Source organism: Arvicola amphibius, chromosome 12 (assembly GCF_903992535.2).
Source record: "Arvicola amphibius chromosome 12, mArvAmp1.2, whole genome shotgun sequence".
In the NCBI taxonomy this organism is placed as follows: domain Eukaryota; kingdom Metazoa; phylum Chordata; class Mammalia; order Rodentia; family Cricetidae; genus Arvicola; species Arvicola amphibius.
The window spans coordinates 123362909-123387225 of NC_052058.2; the positions used below are offsets into that span (position 1 = coordinate 123362909).

Genomic DNA, 24317 nt, shown 5'->3' on the forward strand with positions numbered 1-24317 from the left:
TTCAGGACAACAGCACGGATGTGGCCTTTGTCCTTAAGGAACTCCGCTTTATTAGGGAAACCGCCACAAATGATAAATGAGTTAGTTATTTCAAGTGCACTTGGCGCTGTAGTGTCCCGGACACCTGATCTGGATTCTGTGAGGGATAGTGATGACAGGTTGCTTATAGGAAGTGACATATATTGAGATAGAAAAGGAGACTCATTGGAGGTAGCCAAGAGAAGAGAAGTGGGGGTCAGGGTAGCAGAAGGCATTCTAGACAGGAATGTTCATGTTAAGGAAGAAATGGTGTCTCAGAGAGCTTGATGGGAATCTTGGGAGATCTTATGTACACTTCCTTCCTCTGAGAGCCTTCCTGTGTCTCCTGACATCCCAAGCAGCAGAGGAGACACTCTGGGTAAAAGCACTGCCCCCAGGTTTCTTACAAAGACTTTTGTCTGGTGGATCTCCTTTCCCACATGGGATGTCCCTGGGCCAGACCATGTCTTTTGGGCTTGTTCCCTGAACCTAAAGGAGCGTCTGGTCAAAGTCTGTCTTACACCTGTATGCTGTATGAGAGTTGGCTTCCAGCAGACCTGATCGTCACTTCTGATGAGGGCACCTTGGCAGGGAGAAGATTAGGGAGTGCTTAGTGCTTGTTCAAGGTCATCCCTTCCTGGCTGGCTGTGAGCCTTCTGCCTTAGACATAGACTGGAGGCAGAATGTCCTGTATGTCTGGGTGCCATGGCAATTATCACTTCCTACTTCTCGATCTATCATATCTCAGGGTATTTTGTAATTGGATCCTTTTCATAACAGATATGCTGCAATTACATAGATGTCACATGAGTGAGTTATATAATCAATGTAGTGAGTTACACCCTGCGTCATAAAAGGAGAGAATGAAAAGATACGCGTGAATGAAAAGATACCACACACACACACGCCCCATTAATACGAAGATGTTGAAGAACTTTGTTTTGTGTTTATATCAATACTTCTTTCTGTGAGTCATGGTCAGAAATTCTTGATCTAGGTATAGTGGCACACACCTTAAATCTCAGAACAGAGGGATGGAGGGACAGAATTAGGTGGATCTCTGGAGTTTGAAGCTAAGCTTGGTCCCTGGCTGGCCAGGGCTACATTGTAAGACACTATATTTGAACAAAACCAGCAATGCTTGGAAAACATTAACTTAGAACCTGGGTGGCTTTCATAATTCTCCTTGTCAGTAGAAGAGTCTCCAGGCTGGTCCATCATGTCTAAGGGTAATGGGGTGGAATATTGGTTCCTGGGGAGTGTCTCCACCCATACCAGGTGACCTTTAGAAAATCTTTTCCCTAGGCCCTAGAATCCTGTGCTGACCTCTGGATCTATGGCCCTTAAAGCATGGGTTCTTGAATGGGGCCCGAGAAGATGCACATGCAATGAGCAGCATAGGAAGGTCTCTACGTGTGCAGGACAGAGCTAGTCTCTGCATGCCAGGAGTGTATGGGGTATAGAGCGTGTGCATCAACAGTGTCTGTGAGCATGTGTGTCTGGGTGTGTGCATATATGTGAGGCAATGTGAATGCTTATCTTGCCTCTTGATTTAATAGACTTTGGTGATCCTCCATTCAGATCTGGGTTAGAATTCCATCTTCTCTGTTTCCTAGTCTTGTGTGCATGTGGCCTTCATCCCAAATCTCTCAGACAATCTTGAAATGCAGGCGGCCAGAGCTTTGCCCTTGTTGCAGTGTGAGAAGGGAGCAGTGGCAAGGGCCATGGAGGAAAAGTGTTCAGTACACAGGGGTCCCAAATCACCCCATATTGGTGGATGAAGCTCAGGCTGGCCTGTGGCAGTTGCTGCAGACTGCCCTCTGAATACCTGCCCCCCATCAGGTACACAATGACCCACAATGTGGCTCTGCCCACTACACCTGCCTGAGGTCTGTCAGCCTCTTCCTTTCGGGTGAACATGAGATCCGCCTGGCCACGGAGGTCACCCATGGAGGTGTAAGGTAACTATGTCCTTCCACCTCCCTGACGGGCAAAGGATATCTGTCCCTGTCGAGCTGAAGGGAAATTGGGAACTAGGGACAGATATCATTTCCTACTCTAGGGCAGGGGTGCACACCTGGTCAGTATGTGCCTAGCCTGTGGCATTGGCAAATTGATAAATAATTCCTCGTTCTCAGCAACTATTAGATGTAGTGGGTTTCCTGACAGATCTTTAGGAAAACAGTAAAAGTTTCTAGAAAACTGAGAGTTTCCTACTAGAAATCTTTGTTGAGTTCACATACAGTTCCTCCAAACAAACACTTATACATACTTAGCCTTTTCTGAGGACAGAGGGCCATTTTGAATGAAAGGTATCATGCTGGACCATCGGGGATTCCTAGGGACCACATGACCCCAAAGTGAGCCCCTGTCTGGATTGTCCTTGTTCTTTTCCTCAATGTTCTTTCCTTCTTTGCTGTCTGATGTCCTCAGTTGCTGCCCCAAACTCCCCCATCCCAAGCCCAGCACCTGCCCCGACCCTCTGGACCTAGAAGCCTTGTGCCAAGCTTCCTGGAGCAGAGAGAGAGCCTGTGGCTGGAGGGGTTTCTCCTGCAAATAAAGTGGTGTTCAGACCTACCCTTGGCTGGATGCCAGCTGGGTGGGAGTTTCCAGATTCCAGACATCATGGCCATAAAACGGGGGGGGGGGGGCACAGTAAGGATCCTCTCTGTTTTCAACCTTCTGTTCTTCCTCTCTCCTCTTCTCTTGCCACTCTTCCTGTTCTGGACCAACACAGTAAAATGAAAGCCTTCTTCTATGGTATCATCTCTCTCCCTCCCGTCTATGAGCAAGGAGCTGGTGGGTTGATTCTCTCAAGATTTATCCCGGCCAACCACATTATGATTTTGAAAGACCCTGTGAGAATAAAAGAACCCTGATGCACTTTGATACACTTAGGGATTCTGGGAACTTGGAGGGTGGGGACATAAAGAGCTCATATCATTCAGTAGGGGTGGCTGGTCTTGGGGTGAAGAACAGGGCCCGTGGGAGTTTTGTGGACACCCTGCAGCCCTGGGCTTTGCTTTCAGGCTCCAGCTGCCGCAGGCGGTAGGGGGTGTGCAGCTGCAGCAGTTGGCTGGTTATGTCATCGTGCGGCATCCACTGGCCTTCACGCTGGCCTGGGATGGTGCCTCAGCCATCTACATCAAGATGAGCCCAGAGTTTCTGGGCTGGACACATGGGCTGTGTGGGAACAACAATGCTGACCCTCAGGATGACCTAGTGACCAGCTATGGTGAGTCCGAGGGAAGGTGCCTTGTGGGATATTTTCTGGGGGTGGAGACTGGGTCAAGGTGGAAGCAGCTGCTCTGGCCAGACCTCCAATGCATGGCCATTCATGGTAGGGAAAATCCAGTGGGGGATAGGGCTTGCTTTTAAAGCTGTCATGTTAGGCATGTTCTCAGCCATGTTCTGGACCTCAATCTCCTCAACTGTAAAGGGTTTGTGATAAAGAATCCCGTTTGGGGTTGTGTGTAGAGCCACTGCACACTTTGCTAGGTGAGTTTGACCTCACAAGGTTTCCAGAGAAAGTGGAATCTGAGGACCAAAGAGAACTAGGAAAAGAAAAGCCCAGACTGAAGCTAAAGTCTGTGATGGACAGGTTGTGAGAGGAACAGGGCTCAGGGCACAGCATGGTGGCCCAGGCAGAAGGTCAAGGGTGCCCTTTTGGGTACCCACCATGTGTTAAGGACTTTGCAGTTGTAGTTCCTGGCAACAGTCTCCCTGGGGATTAGGACTATGCTCTGCACATGGGGAAACTGAGGCTAAGATGAGCGTGAGTTCTTGTTCAAGTTTGCACACTGGCCCTTTTGACTAGACCATATTACCTCTGTTGAGTGTGGAGTAACTATGAGTCAGTGCAGGTTTTAGGACATCCTCACCTTGTCTGATGAGCTTTCCCGAGAGACTGTCTCAGCTGGGAATCCAGACAGGATGGGAACACTGGAGGCTGGTCTCTCCTGCTGGGAATCCAGACACGATGGGAGCACTGGAGGCTGGTCTCTCCTGCTGGGAATCCAGACAGGATGGGAGTACTGGAGGCTGGTCTCTGTCTCAGCTGGGAATCCAGACAGGATGGGAGCACTGGAGGCTGGTCTCTCCTGCTGGGAATCCAGACAGGATGGGAGCACTGGAGACTGGCCTCTGTCTCAGCTGGGAATCCAGACAGGATGGGAGCACTGGAGGCTGGTCTCTCCTGCTGGGAATCCAGACAGGATGGGAGCACTGGAGACTGGCCTCTGTCTCAGCTGGGAATCCAGACAGGATGGGAGCACTGGAGGCTGGTCTCTCCTGCTCACTTCCCGCAGTCCAGACACCGCCCATTCATCAGAGCTCTCATTTCCCTGCAGGGAAGCTGACTGACGATGTGGGGGAGTTTGTGCACAGCTGGCAGGAGCAAGCCCCCAGCAGCCCTTTAGGGCCTGTGACTTCTTCCTTGCCTCGACCACCATGCCTGCAGCAGAGCCCAGCATCCATGCAGGTCTGTGTCCTGGGGAAGACCTCTCCCCTCCCACTACCCTCATTAGCAAGCTCTTGGTTGCAAGGGCCCAAGATGGCTCGTACCCACAGCCCCCTCCCTTTCTCTCTGTCTTCCTGTGCTGAAGTTGGGATTGATTCCCTCTGGGGATGGTGAAGGAGAGCCATGTTGTCATCCCAGCCCAGCTCCTGCCTTTACCCCACCCAGGGTGTGTATGAGCGGTGTGAGGCACTGCTGAGACCTCCATTCGACGCCTGCCATCCCTATGTCAGCCCTCTGCCCTTCACAGCCAGCTGTACCAGTGACCTCTGCCAGTGAGTTGGCAGAGGGTAGGTGGTATTGGGTCATGGGGAATGCCTCCCTGCATTAGGATGAGGCCTCAGGGTGTGGGCCACTGAGCCTAATAATTCTCGGCCATAACAAAGCAGTTTACCAAAGCTCTGAAATTCCCATTTACCAAGATGGAATCCATTTAACTAAAACCCAGAGATGGGGCTCAACTCACTCAGGGTCACACTGCAAATTGACAGCAATGCTGGGACTTGAATCTAGGATGCCTGCTTTGAGTCTGGGGTTTTGTGGAGCTGGGTGCCTTCCTAGGTGATGGTGCCCTGAAATTCTGAATGTACCTATGGTAGCGGATCTCAACCTGTAGATCAAGACCCCTTTGAGGGATCAAACAACCCTTACACAAGGATCATCTAAGACCATCAGAAAACACAGATACTTACATCATGATTCATAACAGTAGCAAAATTGCAATTACAAAGTAGCAACAAAATAATTTTATGCTTGAGTGTCACCACACCATGAGGCACCCTGGTCTATGGGATGGTGGGGCCAGTGACAGGCTGGACTGTCTCACACTTACTCTCATTGTACAGATCAGGAGGCGATGATGCCACTTGGTGCCGAGCACTGATGGAATATGCCCGGGCATGTGCACAGGCCGGGCGCCCTCTGCAGGGCTGGAGGACCCAACTCCCACAATGCAGTAGGTGCAGGCTGGAGGTGGGAAGGAAGGGGTTTGGATGAGTCCCCATGAGGGCTGTGAGTGGCAGCCACAGGCCTCAGCTCAATGCCCTGTCTTCTTGGCCCACAGCCACAGCTGTCAGAGCCTTAAGCTCTGAGGTTCTGTCCTTGTGACACGCAGGAGATCTAAGGTCGAGCATGAAGGCTGGGTCTGGGGCTGGAGCATGAAGGTGGTTCTCAGAATACCTGGACTCTCACCAGTCTCTTGGGCACCAAATAATGTACCTGGAATTGGAGGATCAGGGGCAGGAGCATCTTCCCATTCCCATGCCAGGACCTGGTGAGGGTGGGTGCTGGCAAATACTGAGACCACAGTTTTCTTCCATTCCAAGCTGTGCACTGCAAAGAGAAGGCCTTCGTCTACAACGAGTGCATCGCTTGCTGCCCAGCTTCCTGCCAGTCTCGTGCTTCCTGTGTGGACAGCGAGATCGTCTGTGTGGATGGCTGCTACTGCCCCAACGGTTCGCTGGGGGCAGGGCAGCGGGGGCTCGGCAGTGTGTTCCTGGCATGGATCAGTGGGAGTCAGGGTCTCGGGGAGAGTCTGCTTGTGGAATGAATGAGCAAACAACTAGACCAACAAGCGAATAACTGGAGGGCAGGGGCAGAGCTTCGTTTCTTGACCGTTTGATGGCAAGGAATTTGAGTTCATTTGGACTGAGGTTTTCAGATGAAGACAAGCAATTCATTCATTCATTTATATGCACATTTTTTGTTTAAGCATCCACCCATAGTTACTTTTTTCCTGTGTTTCCTGTGTTTAATGTCATGTTTATGATGAATGAGTAACCTGGCTCAGTGGAAAGGTGAGATTAAAAACTGTGCAGCTGGGGCTGGAGATGCAGCTTGGTGGCAGAGTGCTTGTCTAGTATGACAAAGCCCAGATTCCAGCCCAGCATTGCTTAAGCTGGGCGTGGCGGTGCACTTAGGAGGGGCAAACAGGAGGATCAGACAGTCTAGGTCAACCTCAGTGGAGTTCAAGGTCATCCTGAGTCACTGGGATGCTGTCTCAAAAACTTGAAGCGATAGGCTTTGATTTTAAAGAACAGAGACTGCTTACAGGTATGAGGAACTCCTCACTCCAGCCTAAGGTGGCATGTGGTGAAGGCTGCCTCACAGGGCCAGAAGAGATCTGGGGATTCATGGAATGTTTGGGGGGGGGGGGGGGAGTAGTAAGAGACTGCATGGCAGGACTCAAGAGGTGGTGAGAAATGCGGCTGTGTGTAGTTGAGGTGATGCCTGGAGTGAAATCTGCCCAGAAGGGGGTTTTTGTCCTGCCTGAGCCAGGATTTGGAGTGGGCCTGAAAGTGGGCTCAGAAGTGAAAGAGCAGTGCCTATGGGTTCTTTACTGAGGCCCTGGGAAGCCGCCCAGTGGCTGGGAACAGGGAAGGGGTAAGTGGGCCTTTGCTATCATTCCCTAGGGCTGATCTTTGAGGACACGGGCTGCATGTCACCAGCTGAGTGTCCCTGCGAGTTCCACGGGACCCTGCACCCACCTGGCTCTGTGGTGACGGAAGACTGCAATGCCTGGTCTGTGTTCACTGCCTGGAGGGAGGGGTCTGGGGAGGCCAGGGCTTTCTGTTAGACTGCCTACCTGGGCTTGAGGAGCCCTGAAAAGGCAAGGGCTCCTCACTCAGCCTCTTTGAGATCCAAGAGGATGTCATTAGATCTACGGGGGGCGGGGGTGCTCTCTACCACCCACTTCAGAAATGGGACGCTGTGGACTGAGGCCTGGGACGGTATCTTGGCACTGAGGAGAGGTAGGTCACCTTCATGATCTCTGTTTCAGTACGTGCACCGCAGGGAAGTGGGTGTGCAGCTCTTCCATCTGCCCAGGTACGTCTGACCCTTCCCTTGGACCCTGCCCTCTTCTACTGGTCTCATAGGTTTGGGTCAGGGACACTCTGGGGTCATTCCTAGTTGGGGGCGTTTGATTCAACCAGCTAAAGCTGATTCCCTTTACATCCTCTGTTGCTTTGCCTGCCTTAAGGGTTTCTTCTGGTCCATGCCCAAAGTGTTACTAGGTCCTCCACACCTCTCGCCTGAACTTAGAGGACTGCATTGAGCCTGGGCCCCATGCCTAGGACCTAGTCTCTCCTCAGCAGGGCTGTCTCTAGCTTTCTCCTGAGAAGATTCTCAGAAAAAAATTATCCTAGCCTGTTCAATTCCAGAGGACAGAGGGCAGAGGGCAGATCCTGCCTAGGCTTGGATCTGTAAGGCTGAGACAGACCCCAGTCAGGAAGAGGAACAGTTGTAGGCAGACAGCTTCCATGAGTAAGCTGTCCTTCTCCCTCAGCTGAATGCTCGGTGACTGGTGACATCCACTTCACGACCTTTGATGGGCGCCGGTATACATTCCCTGCCACGTGTCAGTACATTCTAGCCAAGAGCCGCTCCTCAGGCACCTTCGCAGTGACATTGCAGAACGCCCCGTGTGGCCTGGTAAGCCTGGATCTGTGTTCACATAAGACTCCCACAGGTCTGAGAGCTTGGGGGAGGACTCCAGGCCTTTCCATGACCCAGCTGCTTGCTGCCTCTGTTCTCTGGGACACAGAACTGGATCCAGAGACAGTTTGAGCCCAGGCCCTCTGCTGGCTGAGAGACCATTTCCCTTCTTGGGCTCCATTTTAAAGCCATTTCTAGAGTGGGTCTAACTCTTAATCTTTTATGCATTGTTGACTTTTACTTTTTCCATGTCAGGAAGACATATTTGTTTGATGAATTAATTCATCAAACACTGAAAACCTGTTGGGGTCCGAAGCTGTGCTGCGGTCTGAGATTGCTCTGTCTTCTGGGCTCAATAGCTTATCAGGCAGGAGCCCAAACTCAAGTCCTGCTGCCACAGCCGCTGGGAGAATGTGGTGGGGCAGGGTAGGGTCTAGGGTGACTTTGTCTTTTACCTGGGCACCAAGCCAGGAAGTGCTTCCTGAAGGAGGAGATCCCCGAGCTGTGTCACCTGTGACCATGGCCACAACAGGTGGGGCAGGTGTGCATTTGTCTGTCTTGGTACTGACTGCGTTGTTCCTGGGCTCACAGTGCTGAGCCAACCCCCAGGTCCTCCTCTGGGCTATGCTCAAGGTCCTGTCTGCACAGCAGAACCAGGGCTTCATGCCCAGCCAGAGTGCTCCCTCCCACCTGGCGTGCTTGCTATTCTTGCTCCAGTCCCAGACCTTGAATGTAAGCAGACCCCAGCTAGGAGTAGTGTAGGGATACAGTCTAGGGACTGTGGATGAGGTGGAGGCTGGCTTTCTTCTTTTGTCCTGAGTGACTTCTTCTCCACCTTTGGCTGTTCTTCATGCAGGAGACTGTTTGTCTTCCAAGGTTGGTCACTTCTGTGGCATCTTGAAGGTGGGAAGTAAGGGAGGACAAAAAGATACAGAGCAGTTCCCACGTCTCCCATCCATGCTGCTCAAGAGTCTTAGAGCACCTGAGGACTGTGGGGACCCGGGGTGCCTTGCCCAGCCCTCTCTGCCATGTCCTTGACAGGCAGCTGGCCAGCCTGAGCATGTCCAGATGGCTTCGTTGCTGGATAGTGCTTCTTGATTGCGAGTTTTTTGTTGCCTCCAGATAGGGTCCCTCTTCATGATTCTATTCGCACGATGAACCCATGGGCGCCCTACTCTGCGCCAGCTCCGTGCTGAGCACAGTGAGGGCTACATAGAGGAAACATACCCAGCCCGCTTCCGGGTGATCACAGCTTTTAAGGCAGGCCACTTGGGTGGTGCGATATACAAGATGATCAGAGGTGTAAAGGAACAGCAGCAGAAATACTCCTGAATGTTAGCAGAACAGAAAGGAAAGCCATGTGGCAGAGGTGACTTCAACCTAAAGGTGTCCCTGCAAAGATAAATACGGATAAGGAGGAAGACACTGAGAGCTGATCATACCAGAGAGGCAGCGACCCTGGAACGGCCACAATGGAGTGTGCTGGGCACAGTCACAGATGGTACCCACGACACATTTACCCAGTGCTCTGAACTTTGACTAATATCCTAGTGTTTTTTTAATTTTTTAAATTGATTTTTATTGAGCTCTACATTTTTCTCTGTTCCCCTCCCTGCCTCGTCCCTCCCCTTCAACCCTCCCACAAGGTCCCCATGCTCCCAATTAACTCAGGAGATCTTGTCTTTTTCTACTTCCCATGTAGAATGTTCTTACAGCTACTCCAAGTACACACAAAGGTTCTGAACCTTACTATCCTGTTTAAATTTGATGGGCTGGTCTTGGAGGCTTGGGGATTTCATGACTAACTCTTTACCTGTCTCCAAGTTTGGATATTATCACAGTCATTACACCCACCTCGTATGCACTGGGGTGTTTACAGTCTTCGAGGGATTTTAAAAGTCAGCTTTGTATTTTAGAATGGCTTTAGAATGTTACAGCGTTCTTGTAAAGATATAACTCATCCCACACACCCCCTTTCCCTTGTTAACATCTTGTTACCTAATGCATATTTGGTGCTTTCTTTATTTTCTGTGATGGAATACCATGGCCAATAGCAGCTTATGAAAGAATTATTTGGGCTTATGGTTGCAGAGAGAGAGTACATAATGGTGGGGGGAGCATGACAGCAGGCAGCAGCATGTGGGTCACGCCGGGTGGGTCACGTGTGGAACGTGCCAAGCAGCAGAGTGTAGGTTGCCAGCCGGGGAGCGCTGAACAGCAGTGTGATGCGTGCAGCCTCTGAGTGCCGGACTGGAGCTGTGGCCGGGAGAGTCAGTACCCAACGCAGCACCACGTGGCTGGTGAACCAGAAGCATGCGCGGGGGTGGGGGTGTTCCTGAAAAGCGTGGACTGGTCCCATGATGGGGCACCAGAGGAAGCTGAACGCAAGGGAGTGGGAGTCTTTTTTTTAAGGGGGAACAGGAAAGGGATCCAACCACAAGGTGTGGAGTGCTCAAAGGACAGAGAGCTGGGCAGGCCCATGACTTTCTCTGGGTACCCAAAAGTTACTCCCCAGCCTGGTCCAGCCTCCCAAAGGCCATTGGCTGAAGGATCTTCCCTATTAGAGGCATATGGCACTAGCCTTTAAATTTTATCCTTTGAGACAGGGCTTTCACAGTGACTTAGGATGGCCTCAGACTGTATCACTGGCAAGGCTTGAACTTGTTACCCTCCTGTGTCAGCTTCCTGAGTAGACTTGTCTTCCCGCTTTGTCTTCCAGTGGGGTACAGGATATGACACATAGCAAAACTCCATGTAAGACCTGCAAAAGGATGAAATTAGAGCTCTGGGTTGCAAGCGTGTGAGAGAGCCGCGGTTTCCAATGGTTTCCAAGGCTAGGCTAAACTGTCCGGGAGCTGCCCCTGTTCTGTGTGGACAGCTGAGAGTCAATCACCTTCTTCATTATGCTCCTTCTCCACTTTCGCAGCCAACCTTGTCCGTTTCTGGGCCTGATGCACTCCTAGATGAGATTACTTTGTTTGGAAATCTTGACGCCCTTTGGGGCTCTACTTCTCACTCTGAGGAGCCTGCTCCTCAAGTTGGGCTGGGACTCTGTCGTGGAGGGTTCTGTTTGGGCCACCAGGACAGACAGAACCAACTGATATTGCCCGTTTATTTTTCTTTTTCTCTAGAACCAGGATGGAGCCTGTGTCCAGTCAGTATCAGTGATCCTGTACCAGGACCCCCGGAGACAGGTGACCCTGACCCAGTCAGGAGATGTCCTTCTGTTTGACCAGTACAAGATCACCCCGCCCTACTCAGACGGTATGGCTCAAGATGGTCCTGAGGGAGCTTGGGAGCTTGGGAGCTGGGAGCTGGTAGATCAGGCCCCTTCCCCAGCTCCTCTACCCAAGGGAACTGTTACAAGAACAATCCCTCACAGGGATCAGGTTAGGGGACATTAGATTCAGGAAAGCAGACCCCTAAAATGTGCCTTTGCCCCCACTCCAACATCCAGTGGTCTAGCATTGTGATGGTTCCTCCTGACATTAGCTCATGCTTGGGGCTGATTCCAGTATCTAGACTCCGTACTTAGTCTCCCTGCTGATTCTTTAATCCAACAACGAGTTGCAGGAAACCCATAGGAAACATGTTTAACAGAAAAGACAAAACAACCAAGAAGTAAGATCCAGAACCAGAAGGAATTGGGAAGGGAGAGAAGGAAGAGAGAGGTGAAGAGAGAAGAGCCACTCTTAGGCATCAAGAAGAGCAGGGCTGAGTCGGGATTTAAAAAAAAAGCCCACAGGAATGCAGGCCATGAAAACTGTGAAGTCTAGGTGCATTTGGAGTAGAAACTGGAGGCAGGGAGCTCAGGAATTCAAGGTCATCCTCGTGTCTGTGGTAAGTTCAAAGTAGCCTAGGTTACGTGAGACACCGGGTCAAAAAACAGAAGATGTGTTGCCATTGAATGTGATCAATGATGATTGTAGTATGGGCTTCCTGAAGCCTGCCTTGCAAAAATGAGTCATTACAGAATTCTTCTTGTGTTAGAGCAAGAAATTGCAGTCCCCAGGGAAACCAGGTTGTTATTGGGACCCACTCTGTGACATTTCTCAGTATTTTTTCCCAGGGTTTGGCAAGCCAGTCCCGAAGCACGGGGTTTCTGCAGGATGAAGCCAGGGGTGGGTGTAGATGTGGGAGTCGGCTGACAGGTGATGGAGAGGGCTGGGCTGTACTAAAAAGACTACTGACATCCCTTTTCCCATTTTGCTGGCAGATGCTTTTGAGATTCGGAGGCTGTCCTCCGTGTTCCTGAGGGTGAGGACCAACGTGGGCGTGCGGGTCCTCTATGACCGGGAAGGGTTGCGACTCTACCTGCAAGTGGACCAGCGATGGGTGGAGGACACTGTGGGCCTCTGTGGCACCTTCAATGGCAACACACAGGACGACTTCCTGTATGTGTCCCTACCCCAGAACAGGAAGGACAGGGAAACCATGGGCCCCTTAGGGTCAGGTAGCCTGAGGCACTGCCTGGCACACACACACTTATTTATTCCTCCACCTTTAAATTGAAGTATAATTGTTTAAAATGGTGGTCATAGTCTTCTCTGTGTAGAAAGATCACTTGGGGAATATGCTTAAATACTGACTGCTTGGTGCCACTCTTTAAAAATCTCATATAAGATACTTATGGCACGAGATCCTCCTTTTCCACAAGTAGGTCCCACAGCTGTAGCCACTGAGGTAGGTGGGCTGTGCCCTGAGGAATGCTGGCTTTGCTTGGTCTCACACTTTACTGGTTTCACCAGTTGTGAACACCTTGAGGTGAAGATAAGCCCCATAAGCCAGGTATCCCTGCCTTTGGTCCCAGCAGGCCCGTGTACACTCTTCCTTTATGGTGTCTGATTGCTTTTGAATTTGTACAATGAAGGCCTCCCAGGATTGAGAAGAAGGCTATTTCCCCTGAGTTGGTGGCTGAGAGCATGACTTTCCTGGGTGTGGTCACAGTTTATGAGTTTGGGAGGAGACAGCAGTCAGGCCTTTCAAAAGAGGACAGGATTTGGAGGCTGGAAAATCTGGCCAGTTCTTCAAGATACATGCATCACATGATACAGAAAGAAACACGGGAGGCATTCTGTAGCCAGAAGAGGGGCTTGGCTTCGCAGTGTGTGCGCATGTGCAAGTGAAGCTTCCCTGGTCAGTAGGGCTGGTGACTGGGCAGCTGGCCAGAGCGGTGGAGGCAGACACTGGCTTAGTGTGTGGGCTGTTCCAAGCCCTCCCGGTGTGTGCGAGTCCTGCCTTGTGTCGTTAGAAAACTCACAAGCTGCAGCAGCAATGCAGGCATGGTGGCTGTCAGGCAGAACCTCCCCTCACACAGACTACAGGTCTTTGGCTGTGATACTCACACTGGGTTTTACTGATTGTCACCCCTGGCTGTATTGTGGAAGGATGCTTTGTCTCAGCTTTCCCTCCCCCTCTCCCACACATGACCCATTTGCTACCTTCCTCCCAGGGGGGACATGGAGAAAGTCAGAGACGGTTGAGGTCTGATATTCCCATTGCTCTTTCTTACGTGAAGAGCTGGGGGGGGGGGAGGTGCTGAAAGTCTAAGGCCGTTGTGAGCCTTTTGAGTCTTGTTAAGTGTGATTATCTATGTGCACGTCCAATTATGGCTATATGGAGTACCTTGACCATTGGTCTATCTGCCATGCACTTGCATGCTGTGCGTATGTGCAGATACATGCATATTTCTGTGTGTCGATGTGTGCAAGTGGTCTATACAGGACCATGTGTGCTCACCTGAGAGCGGCTCTGAGTACATGCTCATCCCTACCCCGTGCCCATGTGTTTAGATGTAAGCAAGTGGCTGCTTGTGTGGGTAGATATTTAGTGTATCCCTACACCCCAGTTGAACAGTGTGCAACTATAGGTTTGCCATTGCCACAGGTCTCCAGTGGGTGTGCCTGAGAGCACCCCACAACTGTTCGGCAATTCTTGGAAAACCCTGTCTGCCTGCTCCCCACTGGTGCCTGGCTCCCTGCTGGACCCCTGTGATGTGCATCTGCAAGCTGGTGAGGAAAGGGCGGTGGGAGGCTTGGGGGGGAGCAGAAGCAGAATGGTTTGCAAGAGGTGAGGTAGCAACTGGATGGGCAGATTCATAGGGGTGGCAGAGGGGAGCCACAGGAGGGGGCAGGAGGGAGGGGACGGTCAGCAGATGGGAAGCTTCCTGCTCTATCACCGACACCTCAGTACTGATACCCATCTCAAGACAAAGGCCACATCCTCAGAAGTGTCCCTCCAGACCCCAGTCCATACCCAGCCTCCTGCTTTGTCTCCTGCCCGCACTGCCCTTAGTCTGCTCCAGCTGCTTTCCATGCTGTTCCAACAACCAGGTCTGCCCTCCTCCCAAGCCTCTGTACTCATGTGGCTTCCCCCCACCCCTGCCACACTCTTACCTCAGGATGAGATTCACTTCAGCCCTTCTTTCAAACTTTTGCTCAAACATTACCTTCTTATTGAGGCCTTCCTTTCCACTTGAATTAAAATAACAGTCGTCCTCTCTGCCCACCTCATGCTATGTAGCCTTCCCTAGTTTTCTCGTGCCTCAGGTTCATGCTCTACTGACTAGTGAAGTTGTTTACTGACTGTCTCTTCCCACCAGTCTGGCTACCTGAGGTTATGGAATTTGGCCAGCGACGTTCACTTCTGTGTTTCCTTTAGCAGATAGATCCTTGCCTGGCATGAAGTTGAATGAATATCTGTTCATACCCCTGCTGTGTGCATGCACATGTGCATATATGTACTCATGTAGTAGTCATAGAAGCACACATGCACATGCATACATGTATGCACACACACGAATGAACATGTGTGTGCACATGCGTCCGTGTGCGCATGTACACACACACACACACACACTCTACAGACCCTGGGGGAGGGAGGCCGAGTCCTGGGGCAGTAGGCAGTCAGGACCTGCTCAGTGACCATCTCTTCATATCCCAGCCTCCTACGCACTAGAGTCCTGCAGCGTGCTCACAGGGGAGCTCTTTGCACCCTGCTCTGCATATCTGAGCCCAATACCCTACTTCGAGCAGTGCCGCAGGGATGCCTGCCGCTGTGGGCAGCCCTGCCTGTGTGCCACGCTGGCCCACTATGCCCACCTGTGTCGGCGCCATGGGCTCCTGATTGACTTCCGTGCCCATCTGCCAGCCTGTGGTGAGTACCCCACCCCCGTACATCCACAGAAGTCTAGGTTCCAGACACAGGTGTCCCTTACTCCCCTACATGCTCTCACGCAATGTCCTGTCTCCTCCAGCCTGATTTCCTTCCATAGTCCACTTCTCTTGCTGCCACCACAGTCTCTAGGCTTGACTCTCAGAATCCCTTGCTTAGTGTTTCTTCTCTAATCCATGCCCCAGTCCATGTCCAAGCCCTGTCAGTCTGGCCAAGTACAAGTTAGCCCACTTCTCACCTCGTCTTCTGCCATCTCCATAGGCAGACCCACCTTCTCACTGCAGAAGAATGGGTTCTCTGAACTGGCTCTAAGGCTGGTTTGAGGTTACATTAGTGTGTGACCCTCCACTGTTCTCTGGGTCTTAGTCCTTACTGCCCTGAGCCCCATAGAGCCTGGCTCCCTTTGAGCTTTTGCAAAGATAGAGAGAAAAATGAATCATGCTGGGTGTCAGAGGCTCTGAGTTCTACTCCAGCCCGGTGGGCAGCATGTTGTGTAGCCCTGCACAAAGCTCTTCCACTCTGAATCAGTGTCCACAGAGGTGCTTGGACAGGGCCAGAGGTTCCCAACTCAGGTTGTGCATAGAGGCACAAGGATCTTTTTAAAAATGCTCACACCTTGTCCACATCCTGTATCGGTGAGAACATCACTCTGGTTGAGGGTTCCAGACATCTGCAGTGTCGAGGAACTCACGTTGAGCGGCTTTGATGAGCAGCCTGGGGTGGGAATAGCTAATTTTGGCAGTTCCAGTTCCAAGTTGGTCTTGGTGCTGTGGGAGGTTCCCGGAGAGTGGGATGGTGGCCCCATGAGGAGATGGCAGGCCTGAGGCTTGGGACAAAGATCTGAAGAAGCTTCTGGAGAGAGTATATGATTGTCACAGTGAAGGGTATAAGCCTGTGCATGTTCACATACCTATGAGGAACGTGTGTGTGTGTGTGTGTGTGTGTGTGTGTGTGTGTTGCCTGCTTTTCCAGGCTAAGCATAATAGATGATGTTTGACATTTCAGTATAATGAGAGGCATCTTTGACCCTGAGCAGCCATGTGAGCAGGGTGGGGACAAATATCTTACCCTCTGATTCTCAGTTTTTCTTGTCAAGATGCTAAATCTGCCCCACATGGCTGTGGGAAGAAGAAAGATTAAACTTAGTCTCTCTCTCACCAGCACTGTCCTGTGAGGCCACTAAGGAATACAGCCCGTGTGTGGCCCCGTGTGCACCAACTTGCCAAGACATGACCAGCCCTGATGTCTGTGAGGCTAACGGTGGTGGGAACTTCAGCAGGGATGAATGTGTGGAGGGTTGCACTTGCCCGCCAGACATGTATCTGGACATACAAGCTGACCTCTGTGTCCCCAGGTGAGTGGCTAGCCTGGTGCCTGGGTGCACTGGGGAGTGAGACTGGGGTCTGCTCTGGACAGCTGGGCTGAGCTTCTCCTACCCCTACTTCCTGTCACCCTCTCCTGGGCCTTGTTAGCAGAGGTGAATCGCTATTCTCAGGCTTCTCTCACCTTCCTGCAAACCAGATTAAACCAGAGCACAGCACCTCGCTCTCCCCAGCTCTCCTCTTCCATGAACATCTGTGTACTCTTAGCATGTTCTGGACAGTTCTAGACTCTGAGAATTCAATAGTGAACAGGAGCTAGCTCCCCAAGTCCACAATGTAAGCTGGCAAGACAAACCCCCCAAAACAGGCACTTAGGGGACAGGGGTGGTTAGAAGAGCAGGAAAGCCACACGGAGGGAGGGCCAGGAGTCCTGGGCTGTCACACACAGGTGAGGTAGAGGTGGGGAGGTCCTTGCTGGAAACAGCATCTAAGTGCTCCCCACCACCAGGTACAGGAAGGCAGGGAGAGAGCCTGAGGTGAGAAGCAGCCTGTAGCCTTGCTGGAGGCGGAGGGGGAAGAGTGGTTGATGGTGATTCCGCAGGATCCCAGAATGACTGACAAAGGCCCCTGGAGTCCTGGCCTCAGTTTCTCTGTCTGTGGAGTGGTCTGTTAATTGCTTGGAGGTTTTCTAGTAATGTGGGGAAGGAGTCACCCCCTTTAGGTGGCACAGAGGGCTCGCTCAGACTTGTCACACTGCAGAATCCTCCTTAGGTCTCAGCTGAGTGCCCACTAACCCTTAATAAAAAGCCTCTGTAAACTACATGAGAAAGACAAGGAGCAATTGGAGAGTACTGAGAAAGAATATTCTGGAGTCCCTTCCATGGGTACCCCCAAGCCCTGGCCTGTTCTGCTCTAAGACCAGCAGTGTTGGAATCAGCTGTGGGAGTTGTGTGATAAGAACATACACCCTGTGATCTCAAAGACAGTAACATCCTTACATCCCAGGATCCCAGAGAGGAACTCAGGAGACAGTGCCTGGGAGGGCCTGGCCTGAGTCTCAGGTCAAGCATCCAAAGAGTCACTGACCAGCCAGGACAGGTGCTGGGCCAGCAGGGCTCTGACGCCACCCAGAACAATGACTGGGGCTGGGAGGTGGAGCTCTGAGCAGATCACCTCTCTGATCTTGGCTCTGAGTTAGATTATCTTTGGGAGAACAGTGATTACATATGTTCATATGGCCCCCAACCTGGCACTGAGTCCTGCCTCTGACCTCAGCACCAGGGGGGCTCCTGGTCCTCTGGAAGTGTGTCGCATGCCAGGAACCGCAGCCACCTCTCTCCACGTCCTCATGCCTAACACTGCCTGACGGTGGGCTCCTGCCCTGGCTGGCTCCATCCCTACTCCTGAGCCTGCTCTATTCCTTCCTGATTTCCTTAGGAACCAATGTTCTTGCCACTTTCAAGGAGTGGACTATCCCCCTGGGGACAGCGACATCCCTTCCTTAGGGCACTGGTGAGCTTCCTGGGTATCGGTTGCATGAGAAGTGGCACCCACCCTCTCTCTCTGCGTGGGGTGGTGGAAGGGACCAGGGATAATAAGTGGGGATGTTTGTCTGAAGCCCACAGGGCCAAGGGCAATAACATGTACTAGGTGGGCCCTGAATGACTGACAGGGCTGATATAATCCCCCCAACTTTCTGCAGCCACTGCAGAAATGGGGTCATGAGCTGTGACAGCCAAGTCCCAGGTAAGCAGGGATGAAAGGGGGAGCTTTGGGTGGGTGGGGACTCCAGTTGGTGGGAGGTGACTGTGGAGAAGGGTGAAGAACTGGGGTCCTAGTCGGGAAGGGGCAGGCTACTCTAGCTCGCCCTGCCTTGGATGTTGGTGTTTCTACATGAAGGTTGGCACATTCTCAGCAGAGGAGCCATTGAGAACAGGACAGGGGTTGGCACCGAGGGGAGCAACAGTGAACATTTGGCTGGTGGTTAAGAGCAGGCCTTGAGGTTGGGTCAGCTGGGCTCATATCCTCACCTGCCCTTGCAGCTGTGCTGCCCTGGGTGACATGCCTCACCTCTCTGAGCCTTCATCTCCTCTTTCACAGATAATCCAGAATTCTCTAGCCTACCCTCACTTTCTGTACCTTCTTGGGAGCTTCTTTACTTTGGTCCCTTCTGGCTTGGGACTTCTGCCTCTTTGAGATCTGGCTCTTGCTTTCTCTGCTCTGCTCCATCCTGGCCTTGAAACTTAACTGCTTTTTATTGGGTTTCCTAAAACAACCACTCACACAAAGTGTGACTGTGCATGGCAGACTTCGCTGACTAAGAGGATGGGGGGTTGTGTTGGAGAAGCAAGAAGGAGGGAGTTGACTCTGTTCAAAGACCTCTGGCCACCCTTGTAGACTGCTTGGCTGTCCATCTTTGGGTCCTTCTCCTGGTCCTTCTGGGGTCCTTCCTTTCAGTTCCCACTGCCTTAAGACAGCAGAATGGCTTTCATGATATCGCGTGAGAAGGCAGGTGGGGACACCTGCACACCACTTGCCATAGATGAGTGTGCAGGGAGCACGTGGCAGCCGTCAGGACAAAGGTCCTGTTTAATAATGGGTTCTGCAGAGGGTGCCTATCCTGCACTGGGGCAGAACCTAAATACCTTGTCCTGTGATGTGGGAACCCGCATTATACCCAGAAGCCAACTCCTCCAGTCACCCACACGGCACCACTCCCAGCCCAGGCCAAGGGTCTGCAGCATCTACTGCTTTCCTTCTAGCGGCTGTCTGTCCAGCAGGCCAGGTCTTCGTGAACTGCAGCGACCTGCACCCAGACCCTGAGCTCAGCAGGGAGAGGACTTGTGAACAGCAGCTGTTGAACCTGAGCATGGCAGCACATGGGCCCTGCCTGTCGGGCTGTGCCTGTCCTCAGGGGTATGGATCTACATCACTGCAAACTCTGTCTGTACAGTGACAGATCAAGGACTTCAGGGTGGGGAGGGCGTGGAAGACCTCACACAGCCTGGGAAGGAGGAGGCAGTGTGGCTGTGGTGTCTGAGGAGCCCAGGATGGAGGAGGCAGTGTGGCTGTGGTGTCTGAGGAGCCCAGGATGGAGGAGGCAGTGTGGCTGTGGTGTCTGTGAGGAGCCCAGGGTGGAGGATGTACAAGTAAACCCAGGTCAGCTCTTAGCCTCCGTCCCTGATCAGAGCCTTTGGGTAAAGAAAGGTGTCCCTGAAATAGCCAGTGTCATTCTCAGGTGTGGGTCAAAGAGAGCCCTGTGAACCACTCCATCCCATGATTTGGCAGCACAGGCTTGTCGCTTCAGTCTGTGTTAAAATTAGTGACCACCTGGGGGGAGGGGCTGGCTCTGGTCTGACAACCAAAGGAAATGAAACAAAGGCCAAGTCATAGTCTACCACTGAGAGACCCAGGCCACAGTCCACCACTGAGAGACCCAGGCCACACTCCATCACTGAGACCCAGGTCACAGTCCACCACTGAGACCCAGGTCACAGTCCACCACTGAGACCCAGGTCACAGTCATCACTGAGACCCAGGTCACAGTCATCACTGAGAGACCCAGGTCACAGTCATCACTGAGAGACGCAGGTCACAGTCCACCACTGAGAGAAGTCAGGGCAAGAACTCCGCGGGGACTGGAGCAGGAGTCGTGGAGGAGTGCTGCTTACTGGCTTGCTCTCTGGCTCATGCAGAGCTTGCATTCTTACATGCCCAGGCCTACTTGCCTAGGGATGGCACTGCCCACAGGGGCTGGGCCTTCCTAGATCATCACAGATCTAGGAGTGCTCTTCTGATCACTTGCTTGCTGTGTCCCTCCAGCCTGCTCAGACACGGGGATGCATGCTTACCCCCGGAGGAGTGTCCGTGTACCTGGAAGGGGAAGGAGTATTTCCCTGGGGACCAGGTAGTATCTTCCTGCCACACTTGGTAAGTCCCCCAAACTGGCTTCATTTTTTTTTTTTTTTGCTGGAAGGGGTATGATTTTTCCTTCATCTTGTTCATATTCATGGTGACTATTTTACACACAAGTATGTGTATGTGAAATAATACTGAGAATATTTGTGACTATTTGATGAATGATCAGACAGGTCTGTGAATATACATACTTGTATGTTTGTAATCATGAAAACTTGTTTGCATATTTAGATGAATATATGTATATGTATGTATATATATATATATATATATGAGAATGGGTATGAATAAAGGCATGTGAGTGAACATATATGAACAAACATAAAAAGGCAGGTGCCATAGATCTAAATAAATTCGTTAATATAGCAGTTAGGAATTTACAAATGTATATTGGTGTGTTTATATATATTTACATGCATATGCATCTATTTAGCACATTTATGTACCAAGTTAGTGACTTGCATTAAATATATATTTGCATTTACTTTAATGGATAAGTGTGTGAATATGTGATTTGTGTTTTGTCTGTGAATGCAGAAATGCTCATATTCAGAATGAATGTGTATGTGGGTGTATTTTCACACTGTCCATTCAGGTAATGTCAGCACACATTTACAGAAGTGTGCACCTGGATTGGATTGGTTTCAGTGGAGACAGACTGGGCAGGAACCTAGCAGAGACTCCCAGAGAGTCATCCAGCCAGCAGCAGCTGGCTTCTAGCTTCTGTCTTCTCTGTGGTGGAAATGCTGCATTTTCAGCCCCAAGGATGAGCATTACATGTCCTCCAGCGTCAGTAGCCTGGCTACAGTCAAGGCCGAGCAACCAGATTGTTTTCATACACACCAGGGTGTGTGTGTGTGTGTGTGTGTGTGTGTGTGCGCACCAACAGAACCCGGGCTGTCTGACTCAGGAAGTCCCAGAGTAGACTGTCAGGGCCCAGAGCCCCTTGCAGCTGTGCTCGAGTATTGGAGTTCATGACTGTTCCCCAGAGCTGATATTGAATCTCATTGGCTTGAACTTGTCAGGGAGCAAAGTCTTCAGATATTTTGATTCTGCCTATAAAACACACTTCAAGTCTGACCGCCTCCTCATCTCTCGACTGCTGTGGCTCTGCACTGAGCACCCATCCTCTTGTCTCTAATCCACTGCCATCGCTTCCCGAGTGGAACCATCCCCACCTTGGTCTTCCTGGGGCTTCCTGTCATTCCTAGGAAGAGGTCACACCGTCACTGGTCTTCTTGGACATGTACCACTCAACTCTCCCCTGCCCTGCGAACCTCTCTACCCTCTTATCCTTGGGCTGTCCACCTCCACTATTACCACCTGAATGTTCTTCAAAGTCATCATAGACCGTACCTTCTTCCCACAATGCTCTTCTTCCAAATGTCCTTATAACTAACTTTCTGGGCTCCCTGAAGTCTCTGCTCCCATGTCCCTGATAACCTTGTTTAAAATGTGGCACATTTCTAAACACATCCTGTTTCCCTCCCTCCGTTTCCCACCCCCTGCCATAGTACTGCCCACCTGCTAAAACAGACAGGGTCCATCCTTCCTCTCTGGGAAACAAGTTTCACTAAGCCAATTTCCCTTCTGCTCTGTTCACTGATGCTTCTCAGACTCTTGGGAGAATGCCTGAGACGCGTCCATCACCATCAGTCTGTTGAGTAGAGGCTGCTAGGTTTGCTGAGTTCCTTCTTCAGGAGCACATCATGAGCATCCAGCGGGCAAAAGCTTCGGGGGCATTCCAGCATGGGAGAAAGTGTGTTCTATGAGCGGGCTCTGTGTGTGTTTCAGTGTGTGCCAATGGGGTTCGTTCCAGTGCACCCTGCACCCCTGCGCCTCCACCTGCACTGTGTATGGGGACCGACACTACCGTACATTCGATGGTCTTCCTTTTGACTTCGTAGGAGCATGCAAAGTGCACCTGATCAAGGTGAGTTCCTGGGCGCACTTACCCAGCTGCCTCCACGGGCACCCAGAATAGCCAGGGAGCAAGACCTGTCAGATGTGTGGATGATTTCAACTCCAGGATGCTGCATAATTGGGTGTGGGGGGGCGAGCTAAACCCGCAGCTTCCAGAGACAACTTCCACAGGTCAGGGTGCAGGAAACCAGTCCACTCTCCATCGCAGCCTTGCCCCGCTAGTCCCAGTGAGTTTTTTGTTTGTTTGTTTGTTTGTTTTTGTTTTTGTTCCTGTGGTAGAAAGAGCTCATGCCTTTCAAGTTTCGGTAGCAATGGTGCCTGGTGATTTACATATCATCTCTATGGATTCTCTCACTTAATTTTTACAGCAGTGGACGGATTATGTTAGTTGTCCCTGTGTGACAGGTGTGAGACCATGGGCCTGGGGAAGCTAGGGAACTTGCTCGAGGTAACACAGCTAGGCGGCCCAGAACCAGCAAATAGGACTAGAGAAGTGGTAGCCGGCAGGAGTCATGCGTTAAAAGTCTTTGTCCGTACAGAGGAAGAGTAATGGGGATGTGGGTGGCACAGTGAAGGCAAGTGTTCCCTAGAGGAAGGCGGGTACCAGCGGGATGTGGGGCAGTGCCAGTATTCCTGGGAACATTGATTTTCTTAGCCCATCATCTCATCGTCTGAGTATCGGCAATAACCACAAATACAGGGCAGATAAGCACAGTGTATTTATTATTGATTTCTGTGGTCAGGGCTTGCATGTGCTAGGTGAAGCGGGACCTTTCATGGGGTCTTGTCTCTGGACAAGCACCGCGCTGGAGTCTTTTGTGTCATTTCAGGAACTGCACAAGATACAACCACTGCACTGTGCCATTCCGTTTCAGGCTCTTATTTTTCCATTTATTTTGAGATGAAGGTCTTGCCATGTTGTCCAAGATGAATTCAGACCCTCAGGTTTGAGTGTCTCCACCACGACCTCTTGAGCAGAGAGAATACAGACGGGAGCCGTAGGGAATGACCATATCTCAAAACTAATTAAAATTAAAATTAGTTTTGAGATAGAGTTGCACCACACACACACACACACACACACACACACACACACACACACACACACACACACACGTACACTCTGTTTAGTTTACGTGAATGAAAATAAATAAGACTCTGCAGTTTTTTTTTTCTGTGTTATAGCATGCCTCGGGTATTATCACACACTGCTAGTACATGCTAGGTTATTTTCAGTGCTGCCTGGAACATTCTACACAGAGAGTACTGTGCCACACAGGGATAGGTGAGCTCTAGCTGGTTGCAGTACTTCAATGCCACAGCAAGCACGTGTGCGACTATATCTCTTAGATCCTAGGAATGGAATTGCTACCTACAAAGTGATGTGTGTTTAAGGCGCTATTCAGTACGGGCAAACTTCCCGTACGTAATGCTCACACTGTCTGTAAGCCGGCATCCCTCTCCATCCCGGTCACATCCATTCACTCACTCATTCATCCCTCAGACCCTTTGGGGATGGTCACATCTGCTAAACACGGCTCTAGGACGCTGTAAATGATTCTGAGCGCCAGGGAACTGAAGGAAGCTGCCCAAAGCCAAAGAGCAGATGAGATGTAGATTCAGGATGGGAGAATCCTCAGACAGTAGCATTTTTGCTTCACAAGTAGAGACCCCACATAAGAGCTGGGCTGCACTTGCAGTCCAAGTGCTGAGGAGGCAGAGACAGGCATACTCCCGGGGCTCCCTGGCCCAGCCAAGCCACCTTGGTGAGTTCCAGGCCAGTGAGAGGTTTTGTTTTACTGTAAAGGTGGACAGAATCCAACAATGGCACCCAGGGTTGTTACCTAGTTCCCACATTACCTGTGCATAGCTGCCTGTGTTGCTGCCACCTCACACACAAACACATGCTACCTTCACTCCAATGCTCACTAAAGAAATGGTTGGAAAAGCCCCTCAGAGTCCACACCCCTTCTCCTCTGTGCTCTTCGCCGGATGAGTCCTTCCCCTGCCTT

At 51.3% G+C, this 24317-nt stretch overlaps 1 protein-coding gene across 1 annotated transcript in view; it reads left to right on the forward strand.

Moving 5' to 3' along the window:
* Otog (otogelin) overlaps positions 1–24317 on the forward strand; it is a 65173-nt gene that overhangs the window by 5584 nt on the left and 35272 nt on the right. The window contains exons 7-25 of the mRNA XM_038313922.1: positions 1861–1979; positions 3048–3253; positions 4368–4498; positions 4703–4809; positions 5380–5489; positions 5860–5988; positions 6946–7054; positions 7314–7360; positions 7821–7966; positions 11101–11233; positions 12186–12363; positions 13856–13980; positions 14912–15124; positions 16304–16496; positions 17902–17976; positions 18167–18210; positions 19227–19380; positions 20287–20394; positions 22177–22315. Coding sequence (XP_038169850.1) covers positions 1861–1979; positions 3048–3253; positions 4368–4498; positions 4703–4809; positions 5380–5489; positions 5860–5988; positions 6946–7054; positions 7314–7360; positions 7821–7966; positions 11101–11233; positions 12186–12363; positions 13856–13980; positions 14912–15124; positions 16304–16496; positions 17902–17976; positions 18167–18210; positions 19227–19380; positions 20287–20394; positions 22177–22315 — 2466 coding nt within the window. The remainder of the gene's footprint in view (positions 1–1860; positions 1980–3047; positions 3254–4367; positions 4499–4702; positions 4810–5379; positions 5490–5859; positions 5989–6945; positions 7055–7313; positions 7361–7820; positions 7967–11100; positions 11234–12185; positions 12364–13855; positions 13981–14911; positions 15125–16303; positions 16497–17901; positions 17977–18166; positions 18211–19226; positions 19381–20286; positions 20395–22176; positions 22316–24317) is intronic.